At 40.4% G+C, this 23,466-nt stretch overlaps 1 protein-coding gene across 2 annotated transcripts in view; it reads right to left on the bottom strand.

The window, feature by feature from the left end:
• Positions 1 to 3,982: 3,982 nt before the first annotated feature.
• The window catches only part of ATG4C (autophagy related 4C cysteine peptidase), a 27,531-nt gene continuing 8,047 nt past the window's right edge, over positions 3,983 to 23,466 (bottom strand). For both annotated transcript variants that reach the window (XM_035333528.1, XM_035333527.1), the window contains 7 exons: positions 23,038 to 23,368; positions 21,059 to 21,129; positions 19,451 to 19,587; positions 14,089 to 14,167; positions 13,365 to 13,441; positions 9,018 to 9,137; positions 3,983 to 5,228 (listed from right to left, as the gene is read on the bottom strand). In XM_035333528.1, coding sequence (XP_035189419.1) covers positions 5,058 to 5,228; positions 9,018 to 9,137; positions 13,365 to 13,441; positions 14,089 to 14,167; positions 19,451 to 19,587; positions 21,059 to 21,129; positions 23,038 to 23,368 — 986 coding nt within the window. In that variant the 3' untranslated portion in view covers positions 3,983 to 5,057. The remainder of the gene's footprint in view (positions 5,229 to 9,017; positions 9,138 to 13,364; positions 13,442 to 14,088; positions 14,168 to 19,450; positions 19,588 to 21,058; positions 21,130 to 23,037; positions 23,369 to 23,466) is intronic.

The following is a 23,466-nucleotide window of genomic DNA, read 5'->3' as shown; positions in this document are numbered from 1 at the left end:
AATGCCTTTTTACATCTTGTTGGCAGTGGAGATAAGTTACCAGCATTTTAAGACCCCCTTTACATAACGTGGTGTTGTCGAACCAAGGTGGCACCGGGCTGTAACACGGCTGTATAGCTGGAAAGCAGCTAGAGTCTAGCAGGGGCTGGCCGTAGGGATGGCACGGGAGATCTCAGCAGGAGTGCTGCTGAGCCATTTCCACCCCACTGTGATCTGCAGCCCTCGGCACAGGATGAGGGAAATGCGCTCCAAGCACTGCGAAGAAAGATTGCAGCCACGCTCCCGAATGATACACAGCAAGACCCCACAAAGTGATCAGGTGTATTCTGCCCCCTAGGAGGCTCCTGGTGGCACAGTAAGAGCTGGTGCTTCAGCCTCACCAAAAAGCTGTCCACCCGTGTCACCTGGGGCTGAAAAAGTTTCATGAGCAGAAAGCAGGGTGGGCTGGATTTCAGATGTACTCTTTGTATTCGTTTGTGGTATTATTGACCTTTCATAACTCGCAGTTGCTCTTCATTCCATCATTCGTTTAAGCGATTGTCAATAACTCTGGAAATAAATCAGCTCTCCAGAGTGAGTCCATTTTCTTACTGTCATTAATGGCAGATAGGAGAGACCTTCCCTGTGTCCCCAAATCCACTGCTGTGGGCTCCTGGCTGCACCATGCCTAACAGACACACTAGCCTGCTTTTCATTACCAGAACTTCTTGGTTTGAAGGGTTAAGATAAAACAAAAACAGAACTACAAAAGACTTGCCTGAAGATAAGACATTTGCAAGCCAAGGGCAAGGCAGAAACCAGGGTGAGGGCTGTTGGTGCCCTCGTGCAGAGCACTGGCACAGCCAGAGAGTGCTCGGGACGGGGCTGGGATTCCTTCAGTCCCACCCACACTTGCTTTTTCAGCTGAATTCTCATACTGGCAAACAAAAGAGAGGCAACACAACCAAGCAACTCTGCTGGTGGCCACAAATGGGCTCTGACTGGGTGACAGCCTTGAGGTCCTTAATGCTGCACCCTGCGGGCTACCCACGCTTCGGTCCCAGCTGCAGCAGGGAGGGACAACCCCGAGCACCTTCACCAGCAGATCGGGAAGTGTGACAGGCTTTGCTCACCGGTCAGTGAGAGCCAAATCAGGGGGAACCCTGCAGCCTCACTTTATTTTGAAAAACAGGGCCAGTTATCTTTCCGAGAAGGGGAAGAAAGAGTCCCAGCTGCTCATTTAGTGTCCTAGGGTCACTAATATTAGTGTCAAGCTAATATTAGGTATTATAAACACACAAAGAAAAGTGATTAGGTCATTCAAGATCAGACTTCTCTGAAAAGAACAACTGTTTGCCACCTTCTGTGGTGCGTGCAGTCTGGTTCAGTCAGGCAAGCGAGTCATCAGTCAGTGATTCGCGGCAGTCCTTTAAGGAAATAGGCCACTGCTGGGTGTGTGAGTAACTAATGCTCATTTGGTTTGTGTTTGAAGGCAGCAGCAGCAACAGTGATGACACAAATTAATTGCACAGTTTTCAGGAGATAATGCAGACGAGGTAAAGAGAATTACTATGCGATTAACATAGTTTCCAATTAAAGTCCCCTGTAGTTACTGAAAAACATTAATTTCTAGTAACTTGGTAATTTAACTTGTGTCACCACTGTACATGGATCTTCAGCACCAGGGCAACTTGTGGGCTTGTCTGTGCCAAGTCTTGTATAAGAAACTTAAAAGAAAGAAAGAAAGAAAGAAAAAAAAAAAAAAAAATGAAAATAGCTATTAGTTTTTAACAGCCATTTACAGCTGGCTTCAAATAAAATGGCACTGTGGTAAATGAAAGGATTTGGTAACAGATTAAAGAACCACACTGAACAATGGCAGCTGTTCCAGCAGTGAAGTCTTGCCCTTAGTTTTTTTTTTTTAAAAAAAAAAAAAACTATTTAAATTCAGCAACGGTTTTCAACCGTTACGTTTCTTTATGAACAAGTTGCAAGAGGACTGAGACAAATGAAACCATTTCTCCCTTACAGATAAGTTTGCTGTTGGGATGGTAGAATTACATTTTTCTTTTTAACACATATACCGTAGCTCTTATATTTCCATTTGACCATTCCCATTACAAGAATACCAAACCAAAAGCCCTTTTAATAGCAGCGTGTTTCTGAAGACAGAGATAGCTTCGGTGGGTACGTGCACATGGGATTTTCTGAGGCACCTGAACTTCAGCCAGCGGAGCTGAGGAAAAAGGGAAATCAATCCCTTGGCTCCAAGCTGGGGTCAAAGCTCTCCATGCCCTGTGTGTGAGCGTACAGAAGGTCAATGGGTACAAAGGCCAGGGCATGGAAAATGTGCAAAGGATGGGTCTTAGCCAGGCCTCCTAGTCTCAGATGGGCCTCAGGGAGCCGCGTGCTGGCAGCCTGGCCTACCCCAGCCTCGTCCCTGCAAGGCTGTGAGGCGGTGGGAGGGTAAAGCCCCAAGGGGTCGCAGGCCTCTGTGTAGGCCCGGGGTGACTGGAAACACATATTGGTGTTGCACAGGTTCTGGCCTTTTCAACAACAAAAACAACACACCATCAGGGAAAAGTCCAGGGCACAAATCTGGATTTTTCTGAGTTTTACATAACCGAGGGCCGCTCTCAACTTCATTACAAATATTGCAGACTCCCCTGCTTTAAAGCCTCTAAAGCTTATTATATTTTATTATTATTACTACAACAACAGAAGTTGTAAATGGGAAAGACGCTATTGATCCAACTGATGTGCTGAATGCAGGATTGCTCTTTACCGTGCATTTGTTAGCCTTTGGGCCAGCCTGCTTCCTAACAGGCTGACACGCTGCTGCGCGAGGTTATTACACAGCCTGGCATTCCCCTCTAGGAAGCTTTTCCTTGACTGTCTTCCCCTCTGCCAAAGACGAACGGCCTCTCGCCCTTCCCTCCAACTCCTCTCCTCCTCAGCAGTGCAGGCAGAGCGTGCATTTGTAAACTGTCCTGCTTCCCTCTCACCCTGAGCTCTCTTCAGCCACAGCCTAACAAAGGCCCAGAGCTCCAAGTTTATCTTCCTTAAATCCGTCCCTGCAGGCTCCCGATCATTTTTACAGCTCTTCTGCGACCTTTAATTAGTAAATGCCTTCCTCACGGAAAGGTAAGCAGACAGGAGAGCATCAGTGAGACCAGATTATGCCAAATGTATCCCCCCGCTCCGTGACAGCTTTTAGTGATGCAGCATAGAACTGCATTTTTGGTTCTTAAATGGGAAAGCAAAGTACAACTTTATGTGTAATTTCCTCTCCACTGTTACCCAAAGGAACCACTTGACAGTTTTGCATTATTTTTGCTAGAGCTACATTAACTTGAGCTTCACTAAACAGAAGTCTTCTGTTTTCTAGTTCTCACTGACATTCACAATTCCCCTCATTTTGACATCTAAATTCCATAAATAAGTTGTTTACTCCCTCTTCTGGGCTATTAATGAAAAATACTAAGTAAGATCTAATCTGAACACCCTCACATACACATGCAGCATGTAAAAATACTGTGCCAATTATTAGTGTGATTTAACAGTGCAGAGGTTACTAATTCAGACAAATGATATATGTGGTTTCTGCTGTTGTTTTTGTTTTTCCTGAAAACAAGTGAAACCACAAGTAATCTCATTTTGGCTTTTCAGAATATTAGCTCAGTTAACACCTGAAGATGCACACCCCAGCTCTGAGGTGTATACCTGATTTAGTTCTGCCTGACATCTAGCTATAAGTCACTTTGTTTCTCAGAAAAGGAAAGAAGGTATCTTAATGTGTACACCTTGTCTATCCAAATAAGCATCACATTGGTGTCTTCTGTGCCTGAATGGCACTTAGAATGGGTTAACATTTGGTTTACAACACAACAATTAAATTTGCCTTTATTACACATAAAAAGAGTATTCACACCTTAATTTTTTTTAGATGTGGGATCACATTCACTCTTAGAGGACCTGGTATTAATAAAGGAGGCACATGCAGTTAATGTTTTCACACCTTTTATTTTTCAAGCAGTGTTAATACATAGTTTAAATATTGCATTTGTTAAAACACGAAACTATTTATGTACATTTCTTTGCAATTTGAGAACACACACCGTCAAGTAATCATTTGTACAGTAATAACTTCAAAAAAAAATTACCCCAAAATTTTAAACATCCAGACCCCGATTGCTTTGATCTAAAAGCTGCGCTAGCAGAAAAGAAGCCTCAACATTATAATAGCTGAAACAGGAAACAAACACCACTCCTTTCTAATAATTGTTTTTAGCTGCTTTGATTGGTTGCAGTTAATTTAATAGTATAACCTTTAAAAAATGTGGGGCAAGGTAATACTTTATCTTCACTCCTCAAATTAAGGTTCCAAAGCTGGCTTAATGAGAAACCATTATAAAATCATACTGCTAAATAGTATCTTAACTCACAATTCAGCCTATATAATTATATCAGTATTGCAACTGGCAATTACTTCTGATATATCAAACTTACATCCCGGGCAGCGCAGTGGAAGAGAGGTATGTTGCAATTACCACATTAACTATTATTTGGGCTTAGGAAGTGTAACAGGTTAGAGTTCTACTCTTACAACGAGAATTATTCAAATTTTGCTTACAAACAGGAATAAGATGGTCTCAAAACCCACATGTATGTGCCCATGACATAAAACCTACATGTATTGGTCAGCCTCTGCTCAGGATTTGTCCCGGACCGAAACAACCCTAGGATCACATTCAGGCTTTCAGCCAGCCCGGCTTTTTCAGAGGGCGAGACCAGGACGCAGGCACATTTCAGCACACCTGCCTCTAAACAATGCCATCTATCTTCACTAGCACGATGCGACATTACACTCATCCAACTAGTAGTGAACAAAAATAATTAGTAAGTACATTTATAAATGACATTTTAAAGACTATTAACATATAAAACATTATCATCTTTATGAAAATAGACCTATTTCAGCACAGCTAGCCTTTCTGGAAGAGGAGGACACTATTTATTTTTTTAAAAAAGGCAAGTGTTCTCCTGGACAGCTGCCAATTATCTAGTGTGAAATGTCCTTAAAGCAAGACAAACTCCTCTGTACTAAATCTTTTTAATCTTTTCTTTTCATCCTCAGAGAAAAGGTCATTTTCTTCACGGAGTGGACTGGAAGCAAAGTCATAGTCTCTAGAATGACCCTTTACAAAAGTAAACAAGGGGTATTTCTCCTTAGATGAAGATTTCAGCATCTATAATGTAGAACACATACCAGATAAAATGTTAAACTGGATTTGAAGAAATACAGTAAGCAGCAATATTGATCTAAATTATGACCTGAAAATGAAAAATGCATTTTTTATTTTTATCATCATATTAAAACAAAAGCATTGCACAATCTCAACATCTCCTCCTCCTTTGAAACAAACATCTACTTCTATTTCTTCTCCTTCAGACAGTGAATAGCTCCATTCACAGTTTTATGCCTAACCCTGCAACTTGTTCATACAGATCACCTCGACATACAGAATGCAGATTGCTTCAGTGCAGCTCGAGATCTTGTAGGGAGATTAAAATATATTTATCTACAAAACAGTTAATGCCCGTAACGCTCTCTTCAGACACAGGTACGAGTTCTGGAGCACCTCAACAACTCAAGAGGTATTTTTGCTGTAGAACCACTATGTACAGTAGTCAACACTGAATAAAAGCATAAACATGCACACCTAAATAAGGTGGTTAAAAATACGCTGACAATGGTAACAGTGCTAACTAGGGCGCCAAAAATCTGTATTTATAAATAAGAGAACTGAGCTTATAGGATGAGGGTAGTAGGAAACGATAAATACTTCAACCACCACCACACCAGCTACATTTAGTAGCAGATACTAATCCTCCACATGCTGACAGTCATTTCCACTTTTCAGGCTGCTTTAGACAACTGTTCATTTCTGTTTTATTTCTCTCTTTATTTCTTACCTGCTTTGAAAAAAAACATCTCATTGTACAGTGATGCAGTGACATGCAGAACTACATTAGCCTACAGGTATCCACTGTGTGGAACTAAAATCCCTAAACGTTGTTTTAAGGAGAAACACTTAATATAAAGCAGAAAAATAAAAAAAACACAAATCTTTGAAGAGTAGGAACTACTTGTAAAGAGACAATCAGAGGGCTGGAAAGAAAAAAAAAAATCACACAGATTCCTTGATTTTTACTGTGGTCTGAAATTTTCCCCTTCATTCTAGTCCACTCTAACTGCATTTGGTTATTTTGATGTGAAACCTGGGAAAAGGGGAAGGAGCTACAGAAAAGACAAACACATAGTAACAAGAAAAAGCAAAGAAAAGGAACAAGTATTTATGGAAGAAAGGAAAAATGCTGGTCCGGAAACAAAGAATTTGTGAGTCTTGCAAGACTAGGTAACTGGATGCAAAGCCTGTCATTTCTAGGGTTTGAATACAAGCTGGGTTAGGAAGAACCAAAATCTGGAGCCATATGAAGGTCTGTGAAGTGGACGGCTGGACTTATGCCAGCTCCTAAGTGTAGATCTGCAACAGAAAACTTACCCAAATACTGTGTTTCAGGGAAGCCCCACGTTCATGGAGAGCACCCTTAAAGATGGTCCCTCCAGCTGAGGACAGAAACACACCTGCAGCAACACTGCTACTGTCTGTTGGACTTCCCCAAAGCACCCTTCCTACGGTGCCAGGGACATCGCTCTCCAGTTACGCGGGGAGGTGATGAAATACTAAATACATCAATAGCCCAACAAGCAGGAGCTGAGCGGATCTCGGTTAAGGTTACTGCAATGATTATCAAGCTACATCTCACTCAGTGATCACAGGTAATAAATACCTGATTTTACCTACTAAGTTTGATTTATTTTATAAAAAGTAAATTGCCCAAAACTATGTACTTTATGACTTTGAGGAGGCACCAAAGAGGGCATTTTCCGAAGTCCAGATTTTTAAGAGTACTTCACACCCAGCAGTTTTGAAGCTCCGTGGATGAGACTGGTTCATAATATCAGTGCAAAAATTAAGAACACAGATCTATGACATTTATATTACAGCTGAAACTACCCCAGGCAAAGCCAGTGAACAAGCTCCAGAAACGTGGTTTCTGCTCTCAGTTTTGCTGAGGATATCCTATGTAATATGAAGTAACCAAGTGCTGGACTCTGGGCCATAACTTAGTATAAAAATTCTCTAATAAAGAATGCCACTGGACAGATCTGTTTCACTTGCAAGTTCTTTAGGTAACACGGTGATGATTTCTACAGCTTATTTAATAAAACATCAATATTTTTTAGGATTTCAGTGTTAGACAGGACTGACACTGTTGCCAATGCAATAATTCATTTTTGTACTGAGCTGCATCCAAGCTCCATATTCAGTCAGTTCAGTTCTTCAGGGAACTTTCCATTTCTGCTTAGAACCCGGGCTACAAACAGTGAAGTGCCATTCAGCCCAAATGGATTATTAATTTGCAGCCATGGTTTTTGGTAAGGGAACAATTCACTGCATTAGCAGAACGCCAAGGCTGGTATCAGTCAGGTAATGCAGTGGAGCAGCAGCAGAGGCTGCAGCCAGGGAGAGGCAGGGCCTTCCTTCCCCGGTGCTGTGCAGGACCAGAGCGGGACCTCCTGGATGTGCCACGTGGAGCCGAGAAGCCAGGCAGGAGTGGCTGTGCCTGCTGGGTATTCATGCTGGAAGTAAATCTGAGTTAGAGCACTCAAACTGCAAACAAAGGGAAAAATAATGGAAGAGCAGGAAAAAAACAAAGGATGTGAAGGACGGACTGAAAGATCATGGGATATTTTTCGCATGGTATTTGTATCCAAACTGTACTATCAAACTTACTTTGTCTGGAATACATTGATACAACGTCATCAACATTAAAGAACTTCTGTCCAAAGTGCTACAATAGTTCAAAGACTTCAATCAGACCTGGCTATTTCCACAACGGATGATTAGGGGAGGAAATGTACTTCAGCCCAAACTCAAAAGAAAAGTGGGAAAAAAAAAAAGAGAGAACTTCCAACGCAGGTGATTTTGTAATTAAGTTTTTACCTCTCTGTATAAGAACTGAAAAAAAAAACAACTTCAACATCAGTCAAAATCCACTAAATCTTTTACCAACTATTAAGTTTAAAATGCTGCTTCAGCTCTAATACTAACATTGCCTAACAGGACACTCAAAATGTTGTGCAAACGTTAATTCTTGCACGCTTCTGGTAAGTACTATGGTTTGAATATTAATATCACAGATATCTTCACTGCCACTGAATCCTTTCAAAGGCCTTTTTAAAATCACAAAGCATGGTTATTGGCTACCCCAGTTAATACAACATATTAATAAAACCGTACGTCAAATATTCATATGCTGGGATAATCAAGAAAAAAAAAAGTCAATTATATGTAGACCTAGGTAAACCTATCCCTGTATTTTTCAAGTGGAAAGACATGATCAGACAGATTTACTGGGTGATACTTGCTCCGCTGACTTCCAAACATTGTTACCCAACATGAGCACGCTGCTTTACATTGAAATGCAATCAGAAAAAGCACTTATGCTAACAAGAAATAATATACAATTTTAGCTTGATCAAATACTTTCATTAAAAAAAAAAATAAATAAATCTTCCCAAGGGATTTACTGCCTTTTAAAAATTCCTCATCAGGTACCGGGTAATTCCAGCACCTCGGCAGGGTGGCTGCAGAAGTATTTTCACTTCAATAGTGCCACCTCGTGGAGCTGCCATGTGCCATCCTGGCTGCCCGGCTCCGGCTTTGTTTTGAGCCCATCACTTTGCTCCGTTGGCGACAGCCTCGCAACACGCCGCTCAGGTTCTGCCCAGGTTTTATGTCTTGGTAAAAACGGATGAAGTGAAAAGCAATCTGGATTTCTCACGATTATAAATGCAGCAACAAATATCAAGTATTTAGTAAAGGTGCGCTGATCCTCTGCCCTTACCCCTACACAGCGCACACATGCTGTTCTGGCTGAGGAATCGATTTTGCAACTTTGACACCTACCTTGGTTATTTCTTCAGAAGCCTTCTCAAAGTCCTGCACAGTTCTACAATAAAATCCTATCGTACAGCTCGGATCCATTTTTTTGAACGACATCTTTTTGGGAGACGGACAGTGGAATGACTGCAATTTGCGAGATTCAAAAACAGGAAATAGGTTACGGTTGAGAACAGTACAGAGCAACACATTTCCTTTTTCCTTTTTCTTTAACCGACAGCTTTAACACCCAACCTGCTCTATCACCTGTATTAAACCCCAGCACATGCACCTGAAGTTGTTTCTTCCAACCCCCACCCAAAGAGGTTCGTGGAATTTGACTCCCCACACGTGTAAAGCCTCTTGCTGTTTGTGCTGCGTTCACCAAACTTGCACGTAGCACCACGTTAGTTTGAAATCTGTCAGAGGTCTGCTGCTCCAAGCAGCCCTGTATGAATATTCCCAAGGCAGAGGAGGCGAACGCTCTTCTGCAAATTGAATTTGTAACAGCTTTTGCACTATCTTACAATTACTGCTGTACTACCACTGCCCATTGCCCCTTTCCCTCCCCCAGCCTCTATAAAAGAGGCATGATGGAATAAACCAACCTCATCTGTTTTCCTTTAGCGAATGAAGTGGGTTAAAAAACACACACACAAAAGCAAAACTGTGCTACAAAAGCCCACAAGTATGAAAAAACAAAAGCATGCCCTGCTTTATAAATATTTTTCTCCCTAACGTGGAATCTCTTTCCATGACAAATGATGCTCTGACAGTGCTGTGAACTGACACTAGCAGCAGTCGGGGTATAAAAGGGGAAAAAAACAACAAACCACTCTTCCCTCCACTTCTCCTTCACAGCTCCTGAGAGAAATGATAACAAACATGTCGTTTACCCTCATTATGAAATGCATTCGTTTGTTACAGGGACTGTAGTTTAGGTGAAGCTCATCATCTGCAATTATTGCCTAGGTTGAAGCCACCACCTGCGAGGCAGTCCCGGCGGTTCTGCGGCCAGCAGGCAGGGCCAGCCGCACCACCAGCCCGCTACACCACGAGCGCTGCTCAGCACCACGCCAACACCCCGGGGTCGGCACCACTCCGCGACGGAGACACCCCCGTACTAAAATGCAGCTTTTATTTTTCCTGAACTTCCCACGGCGATCGATATTCCCCGGGGACTGCTCCGTGCTGGCTCCTTCCCCGTCTCGGCGCGCACAGCACGCCGGCAGCTCCTGGCACAGCGCGGGGACAGGGCAGCTCGCTGCCACAGCCCCAGCACCACCACCTTTCCTCTGCTGCCATCTGATTTGACTACAGCAACAGCAGCCGCCGGCAGCTAGCATCAAGCAGTCTGTAGGCTAGAACCCATTTGATCTTTTAATTTTTTTTTGCTCATCAGAAAAGTCAACGTGCAGAAGACGAGTTCCCTACCCGGAGAGTATCTGGCAGTGCAGGAGTTTCACATGCTGAAGGGTATTGCTATTAGCTTGTGATTACAAACCTGAGAGGTATTTGTATTAAGCCTCTGCTAAAAAAAAATCTAAGCAAATATTAGAAATATTTATACAAGACTGATTTTTATAGATTCCCCCCCCCCCCCCAATTCTGTTCAGATTTTCTACGCAGAATTTGCAGGTTGAATATTCATTCCTGGGTCATCAGATGCACAAACTGATTTCTGCCTTACAGTCACATTTCAACAACAAGATTCCCACCACGCTTGTGCTGCACCGTTCAGGGCAGTGTTGTTAATGCTACACCAATCACTGTACAACAAAAGAAGTGGAGAGGCTTTTTTTTTTTTTTCTCTCCACTCCTCCAAACAAATGGATTCTGGAAGCCAATACAGAGTGGATTGATTTCCAACTTATTCTGGACAATTTGTCAATTTTGAAAATACTCCCCACAGATAAATCTAACAAGCAACTATCCACACTAAGAAAGCAATTTCTGTTTACTTTTGACATTTCTGGACAAAGATATAATACCATTAAATGCACTAAGCATTAAATCGCAATATATTTTCTGTCTGCAGAAAAGCATTAGGATGCGATCAAGCCAAGCTGGCAGCTTGTGTACCTTCAAAATACATTTTAAAACCTTATTATTTGGAAATCCATATTAATGCCAGCCTGCAGCATAATCTGGAGGATTAGTCATGGGAACAGAAGCCGAAGAGATGTGTACTTTTTGTAGCTTGCCCACTGAGCTCCAGCGTGACCTTAAGGAAGTCACTTCAGCTCTACATCTCTGTGCTCTTCCCACCTTCTGTCTGGCTTACCCAATTAAACTGTAAAATCTTCAGAAGGCACCGTATTTTACAACGGTTATTAGCATAAAGGGGCAAAGATCTTGGTTATAATCTCTGGCTGCTACCACAAAGCAGTAGCAAAATACGTAGAGAACTGGGACTCTCAACAACCCTTCTTCCAAATACCTCAACAGGGCAAATTCAAAGGTATCTCTGAAAAGAATTAAAGTTTGCCTAGGATTATCTTCTGATTCATTTAGTTGATATTTTAGATTCAGCAATGTTCCTTTTTTTTTTTTTTTTTTTTTAATTTAGAACCTTCTAATTTTCTGGAGAACCGTAAGACTTCCACATTATACGTCACACCAGTTAAAGCACCTTGTTAAGCATAAATACTAAAATCTATGTTAATGTTTGCTTTTAGCCAGCCCTAGGATTTAACATTAGCCCCGTATAAGCCCTTTGATACATGTAATCTCTTTTCCTAGATACTTTTTGATGGTATTTTGATTAAGGTGTTGTGATCAACTTCAAAATAGTACCTCCTTGAAAGTGGCATGTTAACAGTTCTTTCTTTTCGTGATAGCAATAGGCAGAAACAGGAGGCTCCCTCCATTGCTCTCTGTTTAAGTTAACTCCTAGCTGCTATGCAAACAGGACCCATGACAATGTAGAACTTACTTACGTACCATTTGACTTCCCTTCTACATGTAACCTGTCAGTTTAAGATCACCTACCCCGTTCTTGAGCCATGACTTGCACTCTTTACAGGATTTACTGCAAACTTACAAGAATCCTACATTAAGAAACTAGTATTTCAGGGGGGTGGACATGAATATATATATATTCCTCTTCCTTATTGAAATGCAGTATGGTTTTTTTTCCTGAAGCTCTGTTTCCACGTTTAGGAGTGCTTAACTTCACAGAACACTATGGCATGAGGAATCACTACTAATAACCAACTCTGTTCCAGCGCAGTTGATGCTGTCCTAAGCAGCAGTGGATGTTTTCACACGTAATGCTCTGAGGTGCCTGGAAGTTCATGCAGAACTTGACCACACCAATATCAAAAAGGAGAGTTCGTATGTGAGTGTTTTTACTGTGAGCACTGTGGCTATTGAGCATTTCCTTCTGTAACTGATAATGTTGTAAATGTTTGGAAATAGAGTCCTTTAATAACCTCTGTTAAGCTCTACCTATTCTCAATGCAAATTATTTGGGAAGAAGTTAAAGAAATGGGAAAACACTACTGTAAATAAATAAGTTATAATAAAAAAGCATGATTTTTAACAAGTAAGCATAGCCTGAAAGGACACATTCATTACACTTTGATGCACCCAGAGAAAGTCACGGCCTGGGGTAAGTAAGAACAAACCCAGCATCTATGCTTTCAGACCTGTTTCTAGGAAACAACTATTCTATAAAAATTGCTGGAGTAAAAATAATAATAAAACTTGTTAAAAACAAACAGTTGAGAAGAGTTGAGTATTGTACATCTAGTCAATGACAAACCTCACTGCTAAGCCTCAGTAATTTCACTTGTAGGAAGCTATAAAAGTGACCTGCAAAGTGGTGAGAAGCAAAAATTACATTTAAAATATCTATCTACTCCAGTTCAGAAATATTAACAATTCCTGGATAAATAATTATCAGACACACCTATATAAACTTCAGTTCCAAGCTGACTACAAGCACCTATTATTGAACACTTATTCTCTCAAGAACATCCACTGAAACTTGCAGTTACAATAAATCATAAAAAACATGACCCAAAAGATAAACTAACCCAATACAAATCCAACTAAATCACGTTTAAGATCTCCAATATTGTCTATTGTCTCTGATAGAAAAATATATAAGTAAACTAGTATCTAGTTTTGAGGTTTTCCGATCATTGAAAAGAACCAGAAAAATGCTAACGTAATAAAAATTAAAACCTCATATTGAATCTTTAACTTCTGGTCATTTTTGTTGATTATAGGCCTATAAAGAAGGGCAGAACTTTGATAAATAACACGTAACTGTAAAACCATAAAGATGCAGCTAGCTAGAACATCTCTAAATAATTAGTGTTTGATTCATATGGGAAGAAAACAGTGCCAGGTCTATATCCACACTACCTCAAGAGGGAAATCCTTTATGCTGACATCTACAAAAGATTGGCAGTAATGAGGATCCATGTAAATCAAACTGTCATCTGCAAGGACAAAACAGAAGACAAGTAATTCAAAAAACACCTTATTATTACACTGCTTACAATCCAATTTCTATGCAGAAAAGCTGAAAAAAACGCCAGCAAGTAACTGCTTGCCAGGCTGATATTCATTGACTGAAGCATAGGTTTTTGCAGGACAGATTAACTTTTGCATAATCAAATATGCTTGTATAAGCAGAATTTTTATAAAGTGGTGAGCCTGTCATTTAATTTTTGGTGATAAAATTACTTTTACAAACACACAATTATATTCTGGGGTTTGCATATGAAAAATGCATTGTGCTGCTTCATCCTGACAGGGAGAATATATTGCTTGTCATTTAGGCATCCACTAACACCACTTAAACTAGTAAAAAGTAAATATGTAAATAAGAACTGCCAGGCAGTAACAGCAAAGGCTCCGGAAGTTTGGTGAAATGGATAAATTATGCCTTGTTTATGCAACATGGGAAATTAAATGTACATTTTACAGAATCCAATTATTGTATGAGGTAAATGACAAACGACTGGACTTTGGTAGATAAGATGAATTAATAAGGTACTCATTTTGCTATTTTAATCATGCTATTTCCCACTGGTCCTATATTAACAACCTAACTCCTAAAGCAAAATATTGAAGAGACACTAACCTTGAAATCCAGCAAAGTAATATGACTGCTTGGGTTTGCCACCAATGATACCAACACAATACTCAAGGCTTAAAATTCCCTACAAGCAAAACATTAAATAATTAGAACAGCATTAAACAGGAAAAGCATTAAACTAAATTAAAATCTGCCTACTTTACTGTTTTTAGGCAAATTATTTTTCCTTTTTTTTTTTTTCTCCTTTTAAAAAAGAAGCAGTTGACTTCAAGATTTTCTGGGACTTGACTCCATTTTATAAGTTTACAGCAGATCAAAGCCAAAGCCTGCCACCAGACATTCCAGATAAATGGAGAAATCCTCTTTTTTTCTCTCATACATTGAGAGAATTGGCAGTATTATTTTTGGGTGGAAGACAAAACACAATGTCATAGAAGTTGAGTGCAGTGTAGTCAAAAAATATCAAAATATCAGATTTACAAAGTTTATACACATGCACGTTCTGGGGCCTTAGAGGCTCTCCTCTTGCATTCAAATGTTGAAGTCTGTCTGGAGCAGGGTATGAACTTTTACATCCAGGGTATGAACTTTTACATCCAGAGGCAGAAGTGCCATCAAAGCAATATTAACTACAAGAAACAGCTCTAAAAACAGCAGCCCAAAGAAGGAGATCAGAGAGAGGGAACAGAAAAGCCCATCAGTGTTATGAGGTTCTGACCACGAAGATGGAGGAATCGGAGCCATCAGTAGCTTGCTGCTTTGAGAAAGACGCATTACAAATATACCCATGGGGATGTAAAGAGAGGAGGGATGAAATCCTACAATCATTTTTATCTGGGGGTGCAGAGGAAGGAATGCACTCTCCTGGCCACTGCAGCTAGGAGCTACTAAGGACAGGAGGTGGGGGAGCCACGAGCCACGGTCACACAAGTTCTGGCAGTGTATTTCTGCTACTTCAGGTTGTAAAGAGTTGGGATCTGCAATACGTGCCTGCACTATCATACAAACCAAGCAGACACATCATAATCTAACAAAACAGGGACTTTACAGCTACACCTTCTAGTGCTGGGGAGATCTACCTGCAGGCACACAGCCTTACCAAGGAAGAACACTGCAGTAGTGTAAATGACTGAAATTCCTTTCACCCACAAGCTCTGGATGGTGTTGCAGACAACAGACAAAAAAAAAGCTCTGGAGGTTTCTGCAGAGGCCGTTCAGGGTGTTACTGCCCCTGGCTCTGCCTGCAATTCCCACTCCCTGCATGACCAGCCTCAGCTGCCCTGCTCAGCGCAGGACTTCAACAGCCTGGAGGCCCCTGGGGCAGTGGCATGGCTGAGGAATGGGCGCTTTTGCTTCTCCTGCTCCTTCATCAGGGCTGGTGCCATCTCCCAGACTTACAAGGTAATGGCAGGGGGCAGCAGCATCACAAACAACCTGTTTGCCTTTGAGCAAGCACATCAGACCCACAGCGCTGCTCATCTTCTGGAGCTGTTGCCGTCTTTGTAGGTGACCGGTGCTGACCTTGCCTTGCCTTCTTCGAGAAGAAATAATACAATCGCCCAGAGGAGCAGAAGGCTTCTCGTTAAGACAGCCCCAGTGCCAAAGAAACACTCAAAACCATACCACTGCCACACGTACTCATACCCTGTGCCTCATTTTAAACAAGGTATCAGGAGAAAACAAAACCAAAACCTGCAATTGCAAAATTATTCTGAAAATACTTTTAGGAAAATACATCAGCTGTTAAAGCAGCATGATTAATGTTATTTCTTACAGTGAAGGTTCTGGTGAGAATTATTAAGAATGGAGAGATGTCACTATTACGTGTTTGGTTTGTTTATTTATTTTTAATTAAGGGAAATTAAAAAAAAACACACACACACACACACACACAAAGGATAATCACCTCCCATTTGAGGTAGAACTGACACTTCCCAGGTACTTGCCATTAAGAATTGCTTTCCTGGTTGTGTCACCACCTGGGAGTTCCTCATTCTCCTGGTTTCTTACATTAAGCAACCACAAAGGAATGAAAGTAGCCATGGAGGTCCTTCCCCCATCTCTCCAACTGCTCTTCTTCTACTGCTCTTCCTTTCACAAGGTTCTATTTTTTCACAGGGCTCATTAGGGTTTTTGTGAACATTCAGTCCTGGCTTAACAAAGCTCTCCGTGAGTTATCCTATCAGCTGCAGAGGGAGGTGAATTTTGCCAACACTGAGCAGTGCTGAAAGCTGAGCCCAACTGTTGCAATAAACCTGAAGCCCAAGACCATGAAATACTCCGAAAACTGAGCAGTCTTTAAACATCAGTAAATCACAGGGGTTTTCTGGTGGCACTAGACAAATCTTGGGCCCACAGCTTGGACACTGGCCCAAACTGGGACAGCAGAAGACAACCACGTGAGCTAAAATGAAATCTCCATTAGCTGGCGGTCATATCCACATCCTCTCCTCTAAGAGCCATGAAAATCATAACCAGTACATTATCGATGTCCAAACTGGGAATATTTCTCTTAACAAAATGATTGATATTACCTGTTCTAATAAGGCCAAGGCTTCTTGTTGAGGTAATTTTTTGCCTACTTAGACGATGATAAAGTAATGTAACATAACAAAAACTGTTGTACCTGAGATGCTAACAAAGTCACCTTCAGTGTGCTTTATACAGATTAAGAGAGGGCTTCTTTAGAAAATGTTCTTTGATGGCTTAACATTACAGAAGGTTTAACAGATGAGAGGCAAAGGCTGAAGCAGGACACATTCTCTGCCAGTGAAACAGGAAGAGAGCAAAGCTATTTAGAGTAATGAATAACTGTTTAATCTATGGAAATTCTCTTGTAAAACTGAATTATAAAATATTTATCAATTTTCATCCATAAATATAAAACCCTTTGTAAAAATTACCTCTTGTACTACATGGTAAAATCTGCATTTTTAACTTTAAGCCAGACCCCAAGAAATTCAGTCACTGCTCAGCGAACAGCCAAGACCAGAGTGACTGATACACGCAATCGAAAGCCCTCTTATCACAGCCTCCATCACAAGCAAGGGCAAGAGGCAGCCCCTGGTGTCTGAGCAACAGCAGTTACCTCGGTCAGGCCAGTTGTACAAAGCAAACTGGGATGACGTGACTGTGCTTTGAAACCCGGGGCCATGCAAATGTATTTCACTCTGAAAAGGAAGTGTTTTTCTAGCTAAATTGAAGAAAGCAGGGTAGAACTGGCCACTGCCACCCATCAATCATAGAAGGCAGCATTAAAGAACCAGAGCCACTTTTCTTTAGCTGAGGAAGCCTTGTGAAAGTTGCAAAAGCGACTGTTTGTTGGCTTACAAATGAAGGCGCCGTGTGTTTTCCTGGACATGACTGACTCCAAGGCTCTTTTGCAGTTCACACTATAAGTGCAGCAAGGTTGCTGTAGATCCTGCGTACAGCCACAGGCTGATTGTAACTTGTCAGGACTAACCACAAAAGAACTTAAACTTTGCAAAAAAAAAATCTAAAAATATAAGGAAAAAATCATGAAAGAAAAGCTATTTACGAGTTCATCACTTAAATGAAAGGCTTCATGTCTCTGACTCCTGGTACCACTAAAAACAAACACATTTTCCTGAAATTCTGTAGATGTGAAACAGTCACAAACAGATGATGTAAAGAAAAGACTGACTCGCAGATTTTGCAGGACAAGGAGGTGATCTGAGACAGCCAGAACAGCTTCACTGAGGAGAAACCCTGCCTGACCAATGCGGTGGCCTTGCATGATGGGGTGACTGCATCAGTTGACGAGGAAAGACCGACCGATGGCATCCACCCGGAGTCCTGTGAGGCCTTTGACACAGGCTGGAGAAGCGGGCCCATGTGAACCGAATGAGGTTCAACAAGTCCAAGTGCAAGGTGCTGCACTTGGGTCAGGGCAATCCCAGACATGAGGACAGACTGCAAAAAGAACTCACTGAGAGCAGCCCTGAGAGGAGATACATGGGGGCCCTGGTAGCCTAGAAGTTTGACAGGAGCCAGCATCATCCTGGGCTGCAGACCAGAAGAGGAAAGTGGCCAACAGGTTGAGGGAGGTGATTGTCCTCTGCTCTGCCCTCGTGAGGTCTCACTTGGAGCACTGCATCCAGATCTGGGGTCCCCAGATCTAGAAGAAGGATGTGGGGCTGTCAGACTAGAGAAGGGCCATGAGGATGCTCAAAGGGCTGGAGCACCTCTCCTATGAAGGCAGAGCTGGGGCTGTTCAGTCTGGAAAAGAGAAGGCTCTGGGGTGACCTCATTGCAGCTTTTCAGTACTTCAAGGGGGCTTATGAAAAAGACAGAAAGCAACTTTTTACTCAGGCAGATGATAGGACACGAGTGAATGGTTTTAAACCAGAAGAGGGGAGATTTAGATGAGATGTTAGGAGGAAATTCTTCACTCAGAGGGTGGTGAGGCACTGGAACAGCTTGCCCAGAGAGGTTGAGGATGCCCCATCCCTGGAGGTGTTCAAGGCCAGGTCGGATGGGGCCTTGGCCAACCTGATCTGGTAGGTGGCATCCTGCACGTGGCAGGGAGGTAGGCCGGATGCAGGTGATTTTTAAGGTCCCTTCCAACCCAACTCATTCTTTGCAAATACCACTACAGTGTGCAATTTTTAAAATTAGAACAGAAATTTAAAGACAATATTTCCTATGATAAACGGCATCATGGAAAAAGACAAAGCAGGGCTAAGAGAACCCTCTCTCACTAAGGTAAATATTCTTGTGCTAGTCCATCTTCAAACATTAGCTCTGTAAGTGGAGCCTTCACTAAAAAAAAAAAAAGAGGACAGAATAAACCTTTTTCCTTATGTTTTACCTTTTCCAGTTCATTTTTATTTGTGGTAACTGCTTGCTACTTCTGCATCACTGTCCTTCGACGTGTTCATCCTACTCTCCACATAGCGAAACAATAGTGGAAGTAATGACTAAAGGTGTCAAAAAATGCTATCCCCTCTCTTAAGGGGAAGAAAATGAAAAGGTAAGAACAGACGAGAAACAACCTTAAACCATTCGGCATTTCAGAAAATAAGAAAACAGATTAAGGTATTTGGTATATTTATATTTTAAAACACTGAGTGATACTTACAGCACAACTCGGCAGCATATGTAGCTAAATTACCATTTATAATTTGAGCCACTCCATTAATGTCTTTTCAGGTAGCTACTTCACAAGCAGAACAGTTTTCACTGCTTTACCAAGGGACATCATGTGCTCTGCAATTATGTCTGATCTTGTAATAGGGAAATTTAAAATCTGTAAAGTCAAACTTTACAACCTTCAACTGTAAAATCACCACCACACATTTAATAGGTAGAAGATTACCATCGTGAAGTCTCTTTTCATATCACCTAGTGCTACGATTTGAAAAATGATTGAACTCTCATTTCATACCTTTACAAACTCTAAGTAGTCCATGTTTGTTCTCTCTCCACCAAGTCTCACAGGAACTAATATAATTACAGCTTTTGTGTCTGTTTTTTCAGAATCCATACAAGAACACTGTCTGTCAATAACATCTGAACTGTAGACTGGAAAGAGACACAGAAATATTCATATTTAAGACACATCCACTAGTTTTTACAGAGACACACCTTCAAAATGACACCACTAAGTCTGACAAACTATTTGTAGTCCTTTGAAAATATTGCTGTCCTCCTGAAATATAACTCCTGAGCAACTCTGATAAAAGACAGTGTTATGCTTCCTTATTTTCAGCAATATCTTACAATAATCAGCTGCTGCTGAGCTAAGACACATTGCCAGGAAAATGCAGCAGGAGTAGGTTAAGGAGAGAGCCAATAAATATTTATTCACAATTCCTTCTAAAAGCAGTAATTCAAAACTTGAAAGCCTACAACTAACAGAAACATAAACACATTAAAGGAAAAAAAAGACAATAACTGATTTTAGATTTTAATTTTTATGTTCACTGTCTGAAGTTAATACAAAGCAGTCACTGAAAAATGAATGAAAAAACCTTAAATGTAGTATTACTGCTTATTCCCTCCAAATTAAAAGGGATACAAAAATCATCACCAGAAGAAAGATGAAAAATAAATAGAATTTTATGTTTCCATTGTCATTGTCAATCAGGTGAAACTGGTTTGAGGCATACGATTAGAGAGTGTATCTTTAAAACTAGCCTGATTGATTACACACAGATCCCATTCCTTCCTGTCCTATCAAGATCCATTACGATATAACTGAAATTTCTGGCAGCTAAACATGGCTACTAAAGTAATGCACTGTGCTAGATTTGAAAGACTGTAGTCATTAGTGTAAAGTTTCACCACGTGTTTATTTTATCTTGTCGTCATTTTCAGCTCCTGAACATCTAGGGCTCTAAGCTCCTCTGGCTGTTATTGATTATTTAAAATGCCATGATGCAGCAGAGGAAAGGTTACCACACACTCTGGGTCTCTATCTTTGAACTCAAAGCAAAAATGACTTCTTACTCTTCTAAGAGACTGGTGAGGTAGTGTTTTTAATTTATATATATATATATATATATATATATAATAAAAAGAAATCTGTGATGCAAAAGAGAAGATAAAATGTAACTAACAAATCTATTCCAACTGAAATTAAGTATTTTTATATTGTTTGGGGTTGTTATTTTTAGGAAGGTACAGACGCTGTTACTAGCTTATTAATTAAACAACACTGAAACAGAGTACAAAAAAGATTAACTAATTTAAATCCTCAGAGCCCTCAAATAAAAAGTTATTATGGGCAGATTGTATGAAAAAGTTATCTTCCTGGATTCTGAATTTCACTATCTTGGTAAGAAACCAAACAAGCAACGTGTAAGGCTTTCAAGTCATGATGCCCGATTCTGAAACAAAAGAACAAACACCTGCCAGGAACCCCTTTGTCTACATAATCTCAATTTTGTGGATCCATTTTTGCATTTATTTTTTTTTTCTTTGTGGTTCCATTGTTGAGTGCTTCCTGAAAGGCATAAAGAGCATCTAAAATCTACACAGTCACAACATTTACCTGTACAATCCTGAGCAACATAGACTGTTACTCCTTGTAGCTCAGGGTCTCTGGCTTCTTCAACAGCTTTTCTAAGTACAAACACAAAACTATCATCGCTGATTTTAGAGAAATTAACATTAAATAAACACATATTATTTCATTTTTAGAAACAGGTTGTTTTTAATTGTTCTGCTTATTGTTTATTTTTTAAAATTCAAAACCCCTTCCATTTCAGATCAATACAGATGGAGGGCGATTTTAAAAAACAAACAAAACCACACAAGCAGTAACACTGGATACCCAGATGCAGTACATATGGCAGTAGGTTTTTTTTCCCAAAGGTAACAGTGCCTGACCATTTAGAAGAAACAATGGAAAACCACACACACATAATTAAAAAAAACACACACACACATTAAGTTACAATGAAATTCGTATTCATCTACCTAATTTCTTTCAGTTTATAGCAATTTTCGGTTGTGTATCGGTATAATAAAGACTAAATTTGCTGACAAAATTATTATTTTTTAACTTGATAGATCTCTTTAGTTGACCTCAGTTCATGTAACTAGCCACAAATTAGCACCCCATGTCTATTGAAATAAAAGCTAGCACATAAAAGGCTACATGGTTTCACCAAAACTTTCAAAGACATAATTGCAGTATTAGACTATCCTCAAAAGAATAAGAGTAATGGACCTAAAAACTAAAGAGAAAATATACGTCGATAGTCTGAAGCATGATCATCAATCAAGGACAACATTTGTAAAGAAATTAAACTGTTCAAAATAGAAGATTAGCCTTTGACTTCCAATACATGCTTGCATTAAATGGTCACTAGCCCTTTATTCCACAATATATTTTGAGGAATCGTTTAACAAAGCCATTCTCGAGTTACGAGAGTGCTATACGTTGTTAGTGCTGCTGTAAGGGGAAAGGAGATCTAGGAACGGAAACCTTTGTGGTGTTTAAAATCACCGGTGGGTTTGCGTTAAATGGAACGCTGGGCCAAAGTTTTTCCCCGCTATCTATTAGGTAAACAGGCTACTGAAATTTAAAGCAAGCAAAAAGAATTCAGTTTCTATTTTCAGGAAAAAAAAAATAGAAGAAAACACATAGGTAATGCTACCTGTCACTCTGTGCATCTGCACGTATGCACGCATACATCAGAGCATTTTGGGACTTGTTTCACTTCAGACGAGTATGCTTAGTACACTAATTAGCAAATCGTTCCCTCTACGGATACATAGATTAACAAAGGAACTTTGACTTCTGCTGCTTAAATGACTTCTTAGTGATTCAGTTTATAGGTAAACTGGAATCTGCTAAGAACCTAAGTATGTATGACTATAAAAAACCCAAATCAGTAATATTCAAATAAATGGTATATAAAGGCACGCAGTACGGAGAAATTTGACTTTCGACTTCTTTTTAAACCACACTGAATGTCACAGACCCTTTACTTTTACTGTGATATAATTATAATATTAATAGTCCCATACATTTACAGTTTCACAAGAATTTCATATGTGCAAAGAAATGCTGAAAACATCAATTTTAGCTCTGACATTTCATTACACTATCAGTACATTACAGCCCCCAGGTTACAGTATAAAAAAAAAAATCTATAATGTTATGCATGTTCCAAGGTTGAAAGAGTGGTTAGTTTTTAGAACATTTCATTAAATGCAGCTCTACTTAAAAGCCCAGGTTTGGGTGAGACCTTGGGACTCAGTGCACAACGTACAGGAAAACAGGAATGTTTTTTTTCCTGAAATACGATTAAATGGAGGCTCAGAGTTTAATTCCTGTACCTACTCCTATTTCCATTCCTGTCTCTGAAAAAACTCTACAATTGCTGCTAATATGGACATTTTACAAAGCCAATAATGAACAGCTAGATGCTCAATTAAGCTCAAGTAATCTCACGACACTTTGAAATGCTTCTCCTGTAATGGGCAAGGCACGATACCAGCAAAGAATAAAGATACTTTTACCTTAAAATGTGTGCAACAACAGCAGGCCCGTACCAATCTCCCGCAATTTTTCCAGACTTCTTTCCATATTCTATTAGCTGATGTAAGCCAAAAGCTGCCAGCGGAGAGTCGCCAAACCAAGAAATTATTTTTCTATGATAAACTTCATTTCTCATTTCATTGTCGCCACAGTTTCTCCTTAGTGTTCCCCGATGATGATTTGACAGGATCTTGGGTTCTCTTTCTGCTGTAAGCGATGCTTCGAATGATGCTGTCAGCTTTTTAACTGTATGGGCCGTCCAGGATTCAGAATCTGAATTCTCAATGTCCAACGCATCTGGCCAGACCCAGGCTGCAGCAGGAAATGTTAAGATGCAGATTAGGCTTACTGTTAGCTTTTGGTATAATCAGCAAAGCGCACCCCCTTCTCCCCCCAGGTTCCAGACCGAT

This window comes from Oxyura jamaicensis, chromosome 8 (genome assembly GCF_011077185.1).
Source record: "Oxyura jamaicensis isolate SHBP4307 breed ruddy duck chromosome 8, BPBGC_Ojam_1.0, whole genome shotgun sequence".
NCBI lineage: Eukaryota > Metazoa > Chordata > Aves > Anseriformes > Anatidae > Oxyura > Oxyura jamaicensis.
This window is presented reverse-complemented; position numbering and strand designations above follow the sequence as displayed.